General features: G+C 38.1%; 1 protein-coding gene across 2 annotated transcripts in view; it reads right to left on the bottom strand.

Annotated features, from left to right (window-relative positions):
• LOC308337654 (P2R1A-PPP2R2A-interacting phosphatase regulator 1-like) overlaps positions 1 to 17361 on the bottom strand; it is a 61637-nt gene that overhangs the window by 21656 nt on the left and 22620 nt on the right. For both annotated transcript variants that reach the window (XM_080795782.1, XM_080795781.1), the window contains exons 6-11: positions 10194 to 10237; positions 10036 to 10090; positions 8464 to 8553; positions 7979 to 8067; positions 7318 to 7379; positions 2913 to 3009 (exon numbers count right to left, since the gene is read on the bottom strand). In XM_080795782.1, the coding sequence (XP_080651908.1) occupies positions 2913 to 3009; positions 7318 to 7379; positions 7979 to 8067; positions 8464 to 8553; positions 10036 to 10090; positions 10194 to 10237 (437 nt within the window). The remainder of the gene's footprint in view (positions 1 to 2912; positions 3010 to 7317; positions 7380 to 7978; positions 8068 to 8463; positions 8554 to 10035; positions 10091 to 10193; positions 10238 to 17361) is intronic.

Raw genomic sequence — 17361 nt, 5'->3', positions numbered from 1 at the left:
AAAACCTTTAAGACTTTTGAATAGAAAATTGGGGTTTAAACAAACATTTGTAGTCCTTAGGGGACAACTGGAAGTATATGATTCCTGCAGAAAAACTCTAACATATTAAGCCTTATTTAATCAAATCAGTAGTCACCATGATGAATAAAAAGTAATTCATAAAATGTAAAAGACCACAATTTATCAACATTGTCTTTTTTCCACACTTAATTAGAATACAAAAGTGATCAGGGATAATCATGTTAAGTACAAATTGAGTAAAGCCCAATTACATATTATTTTCCTGCTATTCAATTACCTTTTATCATCTTGTTTCCCCTACCTATTTCTTCCCAGCCAATTAAATATCTAAGGATTCAGGTGCAAAATAGGCAATCCTTGTATCAGCATAGTATGACTAGCTTATTTTTATTTTTATTTTTTTATTTTTAAAAGATTCTATTTATTTATTTGACAGAGAGAGACACAGCGAGAGAGGGAACACAAGTAGGGGGGGTGGGGGAGGGAGAAGCAGGTTTCCTGCTGAGTGGGGAGCCCCATGTGGGCCTTGATCCCAGGACTCTGGGATCATGACCTGAGTTGAAGGTGGAGGCTTAATGACTGAGCCACCCAGGTGCCCACTAGCTTAGTTTTAAAAACTGTTCTAAGATAGGTGATTTTTCCTTACCAAGAGGAACTAGCAATTATTGAAAATATTAAGAACTAGCATGGGCTGGAGCACCTGGGTGGCTCAGTCATTGGGTGTCTGCCTTCGGCTCAGGCCATGATCCCAGGACCCTGGGATCCAGCCTGCATCAGGCTCCCTGCTCAGCAGGAAGCTTGCCTCTCCCTGTCCCACTCTCCCTGCTTGTGTTCCCTCTCTCGCTTTGCTGCTCTCTGTCAAGAAAGAAAGAAAGAAAGAAAGAACGAATGAACGAACAAACTTAGCATGGGTATTCAGCACCTAACCTAAAAAATTATTTTACTTGTTGATTAATGGAACAATAATATTTCATCAGGACTTACAATTGTATCTACTTATTCATATAAACAAACAGTGCTCTCAATTTTGTTTTTAAAAAATCAAAGTGCAGGGACGCCTTGGTGACTCAGTCGGTTAAGCCGCTGCCTTCAACTCAGGTCATGATCCCAGTGTCCTGGGATCAAGTCCCACATCAGGCTCCTTTCTCAGCGGGGAGCCTGCTTCTCACTCTGCCTCTGCCTGCCACTCTGCCTGCCTGTGCTCTCTCTCTCTCTGTGACAAATAAATAAATTTAAAAAAAAAATCAAAGTGCAGCATGTTTCTACACATTAGCAGCTTGAAGACATGATTGTATCTTTGATATAGTTCTTATTTGGAAAACATCTTTTTTTAAAAAAGAGTTTATTTATTTATTTAACAGAGACAGTGAGAGAGGAACATAGGCAGGGGGAGGGGGAGAGGGAGAAGTAGGCCCCTCTGCCCCACCGAGCAGGGAGCCCGAAGCAGGGCTCGATCTCAGGACCCTGCAACCATGACCCTAGCTGACGGCAGACATTTAATGACTGAGCCGCTGCTGGAAAACACCTTTGAAAGTATCACTACATTGGTTTTAAGGGCATACACAGCAATTAGATATGCAAATTCTGTACATAAACAGAATTTTAGGAAATTGAGAAAATAAGGTAATAAGAAATAGTTACTCTAACTTGTGTATGTGTGTGAGAGAGAGAGAATAGAGAAGCAAATGTTTTCCTCCACTGGTGAGAAAATCCTGGGATGGAGGAATCATTTAGTTGAAAGTTCATTCACTACAATACATGAAGAACGAGAATCAAAAGATGATATGGGAGAATGTGACAGCGCTGATTCTTTTTTTTTTTTTTAAAGATTTTATTTATTTATTTGACAGAGAGTGAGAGATCACAAGTAGGCAGAGAGGCAGGCAGAGAGAGAGGGGGAAGCAGGCTTCCTGCTGAGTAGAGAGCCCCATGTGGGCCTTGATCCCACTACCTTGAGATCAAGACCTAAGCCGAAGGCAGAGGCTTAACCTACTGAGCCACCCAGGCACGCAACAGTGCTGATTCTAACTGGTCAATTACAAGAAGAGCCTGCACCACTATTGTTTACATCAAGAATATCTAGAGATAGACTAGGACAAGAAAATGCTGTTCATCAATAACAGAATTCAAAAGATCTCTGTACATTCTGCTTTGTCTACAAATGAACACAAAATATGTGAAGCCAAGAACTGGCACTAGTTACAAGAGCAATTTCACAAGAGCAGTAAAACAAAGCCAACGGTAACATTAAATAAAAATCCATTCACTGTATTTCCCACCTTGATTACTAAAACATGCTTTCTTGGCATGCTTTCCAATAATATGCTCAGCCTAACAAAGCACACAAAAATCCAAGGAAGGAAAGATAGGCCTAAGATGCTTTTCTCCAAGCTTGGATTTTTATATATTTCTCTAACAACTCTTTTTTTTTTTTTGAAGATTTTATTTATTTGATAGGGGGAGAGGAGGAGCAAAAGGGGAGGGGGGGATATCTCAAGCAGACTCTGTGCTGAGCTCGGAGCAACCCCCTCCTCCACTGCAACAAGGGGCTTGACCTCACAATCCTGAGATCATGACCCTGAGAGCATGTCCCGAGCTGAAACCAAGAGTCAGATGCCTAACTGACTGAGCCATCCAGGCGCCCCTTCTCTAATACCTCTTAATCAAATGCCAAGACTCCACTTCTAAAAATGTATCCAGTATATATTAATGTCACACCTAAATAAATGTTAGGGAGAAGAACTAAAGTTAATAGCATTCATTTGGGATATCCATTTTATAACTTCTAAAAATATTTAATAATACTTCTGAATATATACTACTGTAAGAATAGGTTTAAAAGGCAAGTGAAAAACACCAATGAATGTTTAAAACCTCATGTTAATACTCACCACTCATTCATATCAGACTGCTGAGTAGTATTGGAAGAAATCATGCTGGTTGTGCCTTGGAAAAGTTTCTTTGGCTGATCTTCAAATATCATTTCACCTATGACAAAAAAGCAGATCAAAGGAGATATGTTTTATCTAACATGCTTTTGCTTTTAAATGCAAAGTAAAACTTGTTTATTGGAAATAATTTATAAGATACATAAAAACAAAGCAAAAAGTTTTATATCCCCATTACCCAGAGATAACCACTTTTCGGTAATTCCTAAAATGTGTGTGTACACATGATTGTTTTTAAACAAAATTTCATTTGTATCATACGCAATACCAATATGTAACCTACTTTTTGTTTTTAATGATTACAATTTTCTGTATTATATTAACTAAATTCTACAACGTGATTATATAGAGCTACGTGGTATGGTCATACCATAATTTAATCTCATTCCTTATTTTAAATGTTTAGGTTGTTGTTATCTTTATTTTGCCAAATATATACAATGAAATAAATAGACTAATTCTTTTACAGCATTACAATGAACAAAATACATAAATTTTTAAAGATTAAGGAGACACATCTAATCTCAAAAAATTGCATTGCTGTAATCTTTACCTCAAAGTAAATGCTAAAATCTGCACATTATTTGCCATCATGTGATAACCATGTCTGGATGAGAGAAAACTGATGTTCAAGCCATAACTCATAGGATGAAATTTGAATGATAAAACACTTAAGGCCACCTACTCATTAAAAAAAATATCCCTAGATATAGGGGCACCTGGCTAGCTCAGTCGGTAGAGCATGTGACTCTTGGTGGTGAGTTCAAGTCCAATGTTAGGTGTAGAGTTTACTTACAAATAAAGTAAAATAGGGGCGCCTGGGCAGCTTAGTCGATTAAGCGTCTGCCTTCAGCTCAGGTCATGATCTTGGGGGTCCTGGGATTGAGCCCCGCATCGGGCTCCCTGCTCAGTGGGGAGCCTTCTCCCTCTGCCCCTCCTCCTGCTTGAGCTTGCTCTCTCTCTCTTTCCCTCTCTCAAACAAAATCTTTAAAAAAATAAATAAAATAAAATAAAAAAATAGGGGCACCTGGGTAGGTCAGTTGGTCAAGCATCTGCCTTCAGCTCAGGTCATGATCCCAGGGTCCTGAGATAAGGCCCCAAGTCTGGCTCCATGACTGCTTTTCCCTCTGTCTCTGATGCTCTCTATCTCTCTCAAATAAATACAATCTTTTTAAAGACTTAAAAAATATATACATCCTGGGGCACCTGGGCGGCTCAGTCAGTTAGGCATTGGACTTTTGGTTTTGGCTCAGGTTGTGACTTTGGGGTCCTGGGATTGAGCCCTGCGAGGGGCTCTGCACTCAGCACAGAGTCTGCTGGAGATTGTCTCCCTCTCCCTCTGCTCTTCCCCTGCTCACAAACTCTCTGTCTCAAATAAATAAATAAAATTTAAAAATATATATATATATATACACATATATATATAATCCCTATTTCTAGCAATATATATATACCACTATATATATCGCTATGTATATATTGCTATGTATATATCGTTATGTATATCACCACATATATATCTATATCTATATATATCTCGCTAGAAATAGAGATCCCGCAGACCTTCTTAGGAGTATAATTGTGGCTCATAAAGCTCCAAAGAGCATATCCTGGGTATCCTGTCCCCTGCCAGATTACAATCACATCATTATAGAAAAACTACTCACCTTTCCTTTTGGGTTTAAAAGCCAGACATATCAAGACAAATTCATCATATAAAAAAATTGAAATTTTCTTTGCTGAAATCATTATTACTTATAAAACACTTTTTATAGCTGTCTGATTTCTACAGATTTCTCAGAATTCCCCCCTGAAGCCTCATTTGCTCTTGCTTATTCTAGTGGAAGTGTAGCTTATCACCATACAATGCGCCTTCATATGCTTGCAGATTCTAACTGCTATCTCATACTCTCTCCCATTTTATAGAGTTCTCATTGTTTTTTCTCCCCCACCCAAGACCTCTTTGGATTTTTTCATATCTTCTTTCCCCACATTTCCTTTGTATTAATATGCTCCAAATAAGACATCATTTGTTGTTCCCCAAATAGATTCATATTCCCAAATAAATAAAATTAAATTTCTGTTTAATCTCTTACTGTATCTAAAATTCCAGGGGCACCTGGGTGGCTCAGTGGGTTAAGCCTCTGCCTTTGGCTCAGGTCATGATCCCAGGGTCCTGGGATGGAGCCCCGCATCGGGCTCTCTGCTTGGTGGGGAGCCTATTTCCTCCTCTCTCTCTCTACCTGCCTCTCTGTCTACTTGTGGTCTCTGTCTGTCAAATAAATAAATAAAATCTTAAAAAAAATAAAGAAAATAAAATTCCACATGAATTTTGACCAAACTTGTACAGGCTGTGTTTGGAAAGGTCTGACTTAAAATACAGACCATGTAGTACATACAGTTCTTAGGGATATCTCAAAGAAAGGAGGCAGTCATCCTCCAGAGCAACTGAAAACCAGGTATAAGAGGCTTGTGTGAGACATGCCACATCCACCAAGATACTGGACAGAAACCAAGTGTAAAGATTATAATAGAAAACAATTTTTTAAATCATAAATTCTAAGAAAATTCCAGGAATTTTCAATGTCATAGGACATTTTATGTGTAAATGTCTTAGAAGGGGAATTATTTTTATTTATTTTAAAAAATATTTATTTATTTATTTTAAAGATTTTATCTATTTATTTGTCAGAGAGAGCACAAGCAGGGGGAGTGGTAGGCAAAGGGAAAGGGAGAAGCAGGCTCCCTGCCAGGCAAGGCGCTGGATGTGGGACTTGATCGCAAGACCTGGGGATCACGACCTGAGCCGAAGGCAGACGCCTAACTGACTGAGCCACCCAGGTGTCCAAGATTTATTTATTTTAGAGAGAGAAATTATGCAAATGGGGGGAGGGGCAAATAGAGAGGGAAAGAGAGAGAGAAGCAGACTCTGTGCTGAGCATGGAGCCCAATGAGGTGTTTGATCACATGAACCTGAGATCATGACCTGAGCCAAAATCAAGAGTCAGATGCTCAACTGACTGAGCCACCTAAGCTTCCTAAAAGGAGAATTATTTTAATTTAGGAAAACACTGCCTTCCATTTACACATATTTTATTTTCTTGATTTTTTTTAAGATTTTATTTTTAAGTAATCTGCACACCCAACATGGGGCTTGAACTCACAACCCTGAGATCAACAGTAAGTCACACGCTCCACCAAATGAGCCAGCCAGGTGCCCTTACGCATATTTTATTTTAAATACTCAAATGACCCCCAACATTGTAACAGCTCTTAAACTTAATATATTTAAATGTTTTGTCAACACTAGCCCCTAACTTCATAGCACACGCAAAAGATCGCTAAGCTAGGTCATTGGTCCATCATCATAAAACAAAGTGCTTAGTCTGAAAGAGTGTTTTCCAGAATTTATCTAGTCTTAGTCTTAAAATATATTAAGTACATGCTGAGTTAGATGTGTTGTTAGGACAACTGCCATTAATTAATCCAGAATACATGCAACACTGAAGTACATTTAAATTTCAATTTCTTTCCCTATAGTTTTGCTCTCCTTCCCTTTTTCCTTTCCTCTGCTTTTTTCTTCTTCTTCTTTCCTATCTTAATGGATTTTTCACAAACACACATTTTAAAAGTTTAACCTCCTTTCCTATTTATCCATTTCCCCTCCCTACTATAGTTAAAGTCAGTAGTGGTATTAACAAGAAAGGAAAAACAAACCTAGCTTAGTGAGGCAGGGTTGGGATCCGGCTGTGGGAGTTAAAAACAAAAACAAAAACAAAAAGGAAAAACCAAAAAAACCTGTTTTTTTTCACTGTCCTTTTATTACTGGGTAGATGGGTCACTTTCCATATATTTAACCAAAATTACCCCCCATAAAGAAGTGAAACATCAGAGAACACACACCTCAGAATATAGTTTTAGTGTAGTAAGCGGATCTGATTTGTGTCAACTTATTCACATGATGTCAACAAGTAGATGTGGCAGCAAGCAGGGCAGGGTCAAGATTCAGTGGAATACTAGGACTGATTCATTGTTTGTTCATTCATTTATTCCCCACCTTGTTTCAGAAAGTATTTAAGGCAGCTAGCTTGGCGAATTATATAATAAAAATCATAGTAGTTCACTAAACGGGAATTAAACTTCTCAATTCACATTAATATGGCATTTTACAGCTTTTAATATTGTCTCTACATAGTTTTGTTTGAGTAAAATGAAAGGCCTCTAGTAACTTATCAAATATATTTTAAATAAATGCTTTAAAATTAATTTCTTATAACACTTGATTTTATATGCTATTTTATAAAAATAATTCAAAGTTATATTTATTTTTGCTGGTAGATAAAAGTACCTTTTCTTTTTAATGGTCCACAGATACTTGGTCTAATAATGTTGGTGGGGTTTTGACTTCCTCTAAAATAAAATTATATAATCATTACAAGAAAAATTTGAACAAAATCAGCTATGACTACTTCATTATAATAGAAGGGTATACACTAAAAAAGGACTGTTGTAGTATCACATCGTTTTATTGCTCTTCTGTAAATCTGGGTTAAAAACAGGATTGCCTCAGGATAGCAAACTATCTCGTAATTTATAAGGATTCAGGCTTCTTTGAAGTTGTGGTGTGGGGGGGAGGCTAGAAAGACCTACAGTTCTGGTTGTGACTTGCCTTGAATCAAGGTGAAAATCATGGGTAAATGAGCAGGTATAGATGTTTACAGTTTAAGAATTAGCTCTGATCCTTATCATCAAGCTTGGAGAGGAAGACTATGTTCGAACAGGGCTAATGAATTACTGATCCTTCATGGGTTTGCATGTTTTCACATGTTCTTATTCACTTGATTCTTTTCAATACACAAAATAATAAGTCAAAACAATGGCATTTTAATTTAGCTAAAAACACACAACTTCTTTGGTTGTCACAGAACCTGGAGCTATCAGTTCTTGTAAGTTTCTTAAATTCTTATTTTATAAGCAATTTGGTATATTTTCATACAACAAAAACTTACATTGGTAATTGTTGCGTGGGACTAGGAACAGGACTTGGAGGCAAAGTGGTGTAATTCACACAAGTTTGTAACGATGGAGGAAAACATTGCTAAAACCAAATTAGAAAAGAGGTTTTAAAACCACCATCCTTCTCAGAAAGCAGATCAGTGGTTTCCTAGGGTGGGTGGGGGGGTGGGAGGAGAGGATATCAAGGGCAAAAGATCACGGGGCCATTGTTTAGAGTGTGGGAACTGCTCTATATCTTGATTATGGTTATGGTTACAGGATGGTGCACAATTACAAAAGTTAATCAAATCATATACTTAAAAGTTGGTGACTTTTGTTATATGTTAATAATAGTTCAATAGATGAAAAGGAAGGGAAAAATGTCATTTAGAATCAGATGTCCTATGGCAAAATATATCCCCCCAAAATGTAGGTGGCGAAACATTAACATTTTATAAAAATTTCAAGGGACACAGATTCTTAGGTTCTCCTTTCTTACCTTCCCAATCCCCTGGGTGGGAGGAGCTGCTGGGGATACTGGAATTAAATCGATGTTCTTCGAAGATGGTTTCTCTAAATTACTGTCACTCTGTATAAGCAGAAAGCAGTGTACCATTGTAGCACCAATTGCTTACCTATCACGTACTTAGGGAGATAGCTGCTGCCTGGGGAAGGGAATCCTTACTGAGTCAGTGTGTACTATGGTGAGGAGCTCATATCATTCTAAAGCAAGAAGGGAACCCAAGATTCACTTCACTTTCTCCTTTTGGGAAAGAACGCTCATGGCAAGTTGAGAGGCTTCCCTAGTGTCCCCAAAAGGCCTAGAATATGAGCACTTGATAACGAGTAATACTTACCAGTATATACACAAATCTTATATAAAAAATTTTTCTCTTGGCGTCTGACCTGTGCTTTGTTGTTGAAAATTACAATATTATGTTCAGGGAACAGTCAAAAAGGATTTGGTTAGAACTAAGATACAAAAAAAAAAACTAAGATACAAATGGGACAGCAAACATAACTACAGCTATAAAAGATGTTTATAGATTTTATGCGGACAAAATCAGTACTGCATAATTCAGGCCTTTATAATGTGCTCTTTTCTTTTCTAAGACACAGTACAGTTATGTTATGTATTCCCTTCCTCTTCCTAACACATTCACAGATTCACTCACTTGTGCCAACATGTAATGTAACGTAATTATAATTGGGTTAATGGAATCCAACAGCGTCTATAAATTGTATTAGTACTAAACATGAAAAGGGGCAGGCTTCAGAGGCTATCTACTCAATCTTTAGGACCTACTCCTAAATCAGGGATAGATGTCCATCTAAGGCACTCAGGGCTCAAAGGAAAATAAGATGTCACTGTTTCTGTTGATAACCCATTTCCAAATCTAGTGACTCCCAAATCTGGACAGTAACATCTAGCCAGAATCTGTTCTACCCAAATTTCAGCTCAATTCTCTGTCATTATCTGAAATGTCCATGGAAAAGAACCCTAAACATTGCTCAACTTCTACAACTAAGTAATCATAATGTGTAAAGAAACATTAAAAAATGTTAGCAGGGGATGTAACTCAATTCCAAATATGTTCAAATTAAAGGTTGCATGTTAAAATGTTAGTGGGAGTGTATGTGTTACAAGCACAGAAATGTAGTATTTATGCAGAAACTCACTGTCTGTGGTTTGAAACTCTAATACCTAGTTAATAAATTATATAGGAAGGAGTGAAATCATTCATTGTTTTGTCAACTAAGCAATTTGACCAGCAGAACTGAACTTTTCTTAGACTCAGTAGGACAGAGAGGAGGCTGGTCCACAACAACACTGGTTTTGTGTCGGACAACTATTTACTATGAACCCCACTTTCAAATGATATCAGTTATTTTTATGAGTAAGTCATCGACTATTTCTCAGGAGCAATAAAAATTATTTATGCAGCATATAAATTTCAGTTTCAAATGAGAGCTTGAATTTCTAGAAATTACAGCAACACTAAGTAGTGCCAATACTGAAAATCAGCAAAAATTTCAAACTGTCTATAAAATTGAAGCGTTAATACCATACCAGGTTCAAACTCTCTTCCCAAGACCGACTTATCCGTAGTGCGGTTTGTACCTCCCTGCAAAAGAAGAGGTATCAGTACTGGAGTTTGCCTAACAAAAAGAAAAGAAGTGACTGAACACAGAGATGATCAGAATAGTAATTCAAAGTACACTACTCACCATTCATGCATTGCTTCTCTAGTCATTAAATTCATGCCTTCCTCCTGAAAGGCAGAACATTAGAATAAATGAATACCAGATCCTATGGTTTTATAAAATTATTTGATTTGGTTGTACCTTTATTATTATTCACTGGGCCATACAAGAGCTAGAGGATAAACAAATCTCTAAACAAGTGTCTAGTTCTCTACTTTTAATCGTCGCACCTACTACACCAAAGATCTATTAGTAATGCGTTATGGTACATCAAATATGGAGAAACTTTCTAAATGAATAACTCTGTAGCATTCTTCATTCAAAAGAGCAAACATCATTCATTATTATGCTATTTTTCCTACCATTAATACTATGATATTAATAAATATTACTCACAGTCCAAAGCAAATTAAATGTCTATCAACATTGGTTTGTTTAACTAAATGATGGGAAAACATGATTTATTTTGTAAAAAAGATTTCATTTATTTATTTGTGTGAGAGAGAGCACGCATGAGAAGGGGATGGGGCAGAGGGAGAGGGAGAAGCAGACTCTCCGCTGAGTAGGGAGCCCAATGCAGGGCTCAATCCCAGGACCCTGGGATCATGACCTGAGCTGAAGGCAGACACTTAACCAACTGAGCCACCCAGGCTCCCCTATGTGCAAACATGATTTAAATCTAGTCATTCACATTGAAGAACATGTATTACATAGTAAGTAGGAAAAAACCTCAGATGCTATTTATGTAAAATTATAAACAAGAGATGTTCAGAAGGATGGTCACCAAAAAGTTCACAGTACGTGTCAATGAGTAGTGAGATTTAGAGTAATTTGTTCTTTCTTTGTACTTTACCATATTTTTGACCTTCTTTTTAAAAAATAAACACAAGTATCATTTCTCACATAAATTGTTATTTTAAAAATAACCTACATATGGAAAGATATCCTGTGTTGATGAATTGGAAAAAGTAATATTTTAAAGATAGCAATACTACCCAACGTGATTAACAGATGCAATGCAATGCTTATCAAAATCCGAGTGGCATTTTTTGTAGAAATAGAAAAACCCATACTGAAATTCACATGGAAGAAAAAATAAAATTCACACGGAATCTCGAGGAGCCCTGAATAACCAAAACAATCTTGAAAAAGAAAAAGCATATATTTGGAGGACTCATACTTTCTGATTTCAAAACTTACTATAAAGCCACAGTAATCAAAATCGTGTGGTACTGGCATAAGGACAGACATATAGATAAATGGAATAGAACAGAGAGCCCAGAAATGAACACCTACATACACTGTCAATTGATTTTCCATAAGGGTGCCAAACCATTCAATGGGGGAAAGGATGATCTTTCCAACAAACGGGGCTGGGAAAACAACATCCACATGCAAAAGAATGAAGTTGCATCCTTTCCTTACACCATGTATAAAAATTAACTTGAGGGGCGCCTGGGTGGCTCAGTGGGTTAAAGCCTCTGCTTTCGGCTCAGGTCATGATCTCAGGGTCCTGGGATTGAGCCCCGCATCAGGCTCTCTGCTCAGCGGGGAGCCTGCTTCCCCCTCTCTCTCTGCCTGCCTCTCCGCCTACTTGTAATCTCTGTGTCAAATAAATAAATAAAATCTTAAAAAAAATTAACTTGAAATGGATGAAAGACCTAAACATAAGACCTAAAATTATAAAACTCTTATAAGAAAACATAGGGCAAAGGCCTCATTAATTGGATTTGGTAATGTTTTCTCAGATACAGTAAAAAAGCACAGGTAACATAAGAAAAAATTAGATAAATTGGACTTCATAAAATTTAAATTTTTCATGCATCAAAAGACACTATATGAAGAGAGTGAAAGACAATTACAAAATTGGAGAAGATAGGGGCGCCTGGGGGGGCTCAGTCAGTTAAAAGCCTCTGACTGTTGATCTTGGTTCACATCACAATCTTAGGGATGTGGGATCAAGCCCCACATCTGGCTCTGCACTCAGTGTGGAGTCATTTGAACATTCTCTCCCTCTCCCTCTGCCCCTCCCTACCATGCTGGTGCTCTCTCTATATATAGATAAATTAACTGGGTGCCTGGGTGGCTCAGTTGGTTGAGCGTCTGCCTTTGACTCAGGTCATGATCCTGGGGTCCTGAGATAAAGCCCTGTGTTGGGCTCGCTACTCAGCAGGGAGCCTGCTTGGCCCTCTCACCCCGCCACTCTCCCTGCTTATGCTCTCTAGCGCGCTCTCTCTCTCTCTCAAATAAATAAATAAATAAATAAACTCTTTAAAAAATATAATTAATTAATTTTAAAAATCTTTTGAATAAAGAGTTGGAGAAGATATTTGCAAATCTTATATTTTAAATATCCAGAATATATAAAGAACTCTTACAATTCAACAACAAAGACAAGATAAACAACCTAATTACAATAGGGGCAAAGGACTTGAATGGACATTTTTCTGAAGAAGATATACAAATGGTTAATAAGCACGTGAAAAGATGTTCAACATTTGTCATTAGGGAAATGTAATTCAAAACCACAATGAGCTAACACTTCACACTTACTAGGATAGATATTATTTTTTATTTTATTTTAAAGATTTTATTTGGGGCACCTGCGTGGCTCAGTCATTAAGCATCTGCCTTTGGCTCAGGTCATGATCCTAGGGTCCTGGGATCAAGCCCCGTGTCAGGCTCCTTGCTCAGCGGGAAGCCTGCTTTTCCCTCTCGCAATCTCCCTGGTTGTGCTTTCTCTCTCACTGTGTCTCTGTTAGATAAATAAATAAAATCTTTTTTAGAAAAATAAAGATTTTATTTATTTATTTGGGAGAGAGAGAACACAAGCATGGTCAAGGGCAGAGGGAGAGGGAGAAGAAGACTCCCTGCTGAGCAGGGAGCCCGATGTGGGACTTGATCCTGGGATTCCAGGATCATGACCTGAGTGAAGGCAGACACTTAACCAACTGAGCCACCCAGGTCCCCCTAAGATAGCTATTATTTTAAAATGTAGAAAGTAACAAGTGTCGGCGAGAATGGGGAGAAATTGGAACTCTTATACATTGCTGGTGGGAATGTAAAGTGGGGCAGACTCTGGAAGACAATTTGATGGTTTCTCAAAAAGTTCAACATTGTATTACCCTATGATCCGCCAATCCTGTTCCTATGCATATATCCAAGGGTTTTAAAAAAGGGACTCAAACAGGTCCTTATACACCAATGTTCATTAGGAGCACTATTCACAATAGCCAAAAGGTGGAAACAACCCAAGTGTTCATCACCAGATGAATGGATTAAAAAATGTGATATATACAATGGACTTATCATTTAGCCATGAAAAGGAATGAAGTTCTGACACATGCTACAACATGGATGAACACTGCAAATGTTATGTTAAGTGAAATAACAAACACAAAAGAACAAGCATTGTATGATGCCACTTTGATGAGGGTACCCAGAATAGTCGAGTCTTCATAGAGACAGAAAGTAGAACAGAGGTTACAGGAGATTGAGGTTCAATAGGAAGTTATAGCTGAATGGGTATGGAGTGTCTGTTCGGCATGATGAAAAAATTCTGGAAATGAAAAGTAATGATGGTTGCTTAACATTGTGAATGTACTTAATAACACTGAACTGTACTCTTAAAAATGGTTGAAATAGTCCAAATTCATCCTAGTATTTTTAAAAACATAGTTCACACATAATAAAGTATTTAGGATAGTGCTGGGCAAATAGGGTGCTAAATATTATGGGGAACAGGAAATAAGAGGATGAGCTTTTCCTAAAATGGCCTAGAATCACATTTGAGAGCTAAGTTTTATACGCATTAAGTTGGTGCTCTCCAAAGTAAGCATGATCATAGCCCAGGAAGTATACAAGGTGATCCACTGAGAAGCAAAAAGCAAAACACAGAAATTCAATTTATATATTTTAAAATCTAAGATAGTAAGAAATTCAGGTTTGCTAATAGTCTACAGTTTGACACAGGTGCCCTTACTCAGCCCAGAGGGTTCCAAGATCTTGCAAAACACCAGCATGTTTTTGGTCTTTAGCTAATTATTACTAATTGCAAGTTAGGTGGTCATATGGATATATTATCCAGTTTTTTTTTAAAGATTTTATTTATTTATTTGACAGATAGAGATCACAAGTAGGCAGAGAGGCAGGCAGAGATGGAGGGGGAAGCGGGCTCCCTGCTGAGCAGAGAGCCCGATGCGGGGCTCTATCCCAGGACCCTGAGATCACGACCCGAGCCGAAGGCAGAGGCTTCAACCCACCGAGCCACCCAGGCACCCCATTATCCAGTTTTAATTAAACCGAGTTTCACAAAACAGACAAGTATCTTAACAAGATTTCTATAAAGAAATGTTGGACAGAAGATTTGTAATACAAGTCCAAGTGAATGACAGGGAAATGACAAAGATGAAACTCCTACCTAGCACAGTGCACATCATCTGCCACCTTCCTGTGAAAACACAATGCTGAGCTAATCTCTATCGAGGCACAGGCTAAAATAATTTTAAATCATGAAGACTACTGGAAATATGAACTTATATTCACTCTCAATGATGACCTGTAGTTAATAAAGTACAATTTAAAATGTTCCAAAAACATCATTTCATCTTTAGTTCATCCTTTTTACATTTGTATTTTGCATATATTCAATGATTCACATGAAATACTAGCTTAGTAGTATATGTCCATCATGTTTTGGAAGGATATATTATTTACGTATATTGGAAGGATGTGTTAAAATATTTTGTACTGTTGCAGTGTATGATCAAAAGAGTTTAAATATTCTTGTCGATATAAGCGATACACGTTATGGGTAGTCTGGAAGAGAAAAGTGGCTTGAGTTGTGTGAATTAAAATGTGATCTAGGGGGCGCCTGGGTGGCTCTGTTGGTTAAGCGTCTGCCTTCCGCTCGGGTCATGATCCTAGGGTTCTGGGATCGAGCCCCACATCGGGTTCCTTGCTCAGCGGGGAGCCTGCTTCTCCCTCCGCCTGCCAGGCTGCCCCCTGCTTGTGGTCTTTCTCTCTCTCTCTCTGACAAATAAATAAATAAATAAATAAAATCTTAAAAAATATAAATAAAATGTGACCTAGGCCTCGAAAGTGGTTTAAAACATGGACAAACAGAGGGTGAAGGGGAAGGTATTCCAAGCAGAAGGAACCATGTGAACAAAAGCTTAGAGGGAAAGAACATGGCAGGTTTCAGGGTAGTGAGACTAGCTTGACTGAAACAGAGTGTGTTATGAAGTAATGAGAGATAAAACTGGAGAAGTAAAATAGGGCCGAATTTCTAGGATCTTAAGTAACTGAAGGGTTTGAGCTTAAAGAGTTTGGGCAGAATAGGATAGCTGTTAGGACCACAGGCTTTGGAGCCAAATAGAATTAGGCTGAATCTCAACTCTGTAACTTATTACCCGTGCAACCCTAGGCAGGCGACCGAACTTGAGCCTCGGTCTCCTCGTCCGCATGAAAATGATGATAAGAACTGAGGATAATGACGTGGGTATACTGTTCTCTTCCACAGTGCCTGGCAAACTACGGAAGCAAGCGCTCACTACAGCCTAGCTATTCTTAATCTTACTCCTATTCAATAGGTAATGGGAAGCCATTATAACTTTTTGCATAGGGGAGAAAAGGTGAAAATGATGGCTTCGAGAAATTATCTTGGTGTTGGTTGTGGAAGTTGGATTATACTGGCAGAGACAGGAAATCTCTTAGAATATTATTAGGGTAATCTGGACCCAAGGGACAGAAGGAAGTGGGAACAGAGAGGATGCTGTCAAGGAAGAATTAATAGGATTAGATGCCTAATTAGATACAGGAGAAAAATAAGGAAGAATTGAAGGTGAACCCGGAGCTTCGAGTTATTTTGATGTCATTACTGAAAATGAGGGAAATCAGGAAAGGAAGTTTAAGAAGTTAGTCTTTTAAAACAACGGGATTGGGGCACCTGGGTGGCTCAGTGGGTTAAAGCCTCTGCCTTCGGCTCAGGTCATGATCTCAGGGTCCTGGGATCGAGCCCCGCATCAGGCTCTCTGCTCAGCAGGGACCCTGCTTCCCTTCCTCTCTCTGCCTGCCTCTCTTCCTACTTGTGATCTCTGTCAAATAAATAAGTAAAATCTTTAAAAAAAAAAAAAAAAAAAAAAAAAAATAAAACAACGGGATAACAGTAAATCTTTTCAACAAAATGTAAGGTTAGTATAGTCCTTCCATTTAATACTTACGTAGGTGTTTTCCTGTAGTGAGAAGCTCAAAGTATTTTGTAATTTACTCAATCAACAAGAGCAATTTTTCCCAAAGTGGGACAAGATTTTGCCCACTGTTCCTCCCATGGAAAGTTGGGAGCATTAGCCAACATCAGCTATTTTGAGGGTTGTTAGTAAAGGTAGGCTGACTCTTTTATCGTTTATATCTTGCCTATTTCCAAAACGGCTATGAGGTGCTTATAATGAAATAAGATTGTTAAAATAAGGTCAAGAGCCATGTAACTGTCAAGGGCCAAGAGTACTGTATGCTAGAAACCCAGCTTAAGGAGAACTGCTACACTTGAGCGCTAAGCTTAGCTTTCAGGTTTTTAGGCTCCAAGGTAAAAATGGAAACAGTAAGTTAGCCACTTGTGCTCTCGGAAGGTGAGTATGCCTGAGAGATTTGAGCTGCCCAGTGCCGGCACAGTGCTTAACAAATGCTTGCTGAAAGAATGAAACAATTTGTAAACTAAGACCAAATTAAACATTTCTTCCTAAAAAAGACTAGGTACTTGGTAGGTTTCAAGGAAGACTGAAAAACGTATCACTGAAATCTAATGCCTCTGCTTTCCGAGACTGTGGAAACTAAACTGTGGTATCTGAATGGTCCCTATCAAAATCATGCCCGGCACTCCTAGCATCATCTGTTTCAAAAGCTTCGTTTCATAAAGTTCCCTTACATTTGTGTCTAAACCCAGTTTAATTTATCCAAACCAGGTAAGATAAAACAAAGACTGTAGTATGTGTTGCTAAAGTTTACATTTCTGAAGGTATAAAAGGAAGAGATGCTAGAAATGCAGCGGTAATATGTAAGTAGATGATTTGCCTGATTACTTAAGGCACTGCAGAAAAAAGTCATGTTCTTACTGGGTATTGGTGACTTTATATCGTACTGAACAAGGCAGGAAATAAAGGCAAAGTTATAGAACCACATACTGTGAACAAACTGT

Source organism: Martes martes (assembly GCF_963455335.1).
Source record: "Martes martes genome assembly, chromosome: X".
Classification (NCBI taxonomy): Eukaryota; Metazoa; Chordata; class Mammalia; order Carnivora; family Mustelidae; genus Martes; species Martes martes.
This window is presented reverse-complemented; position numbering and strand designations above follow the sequence as displayed.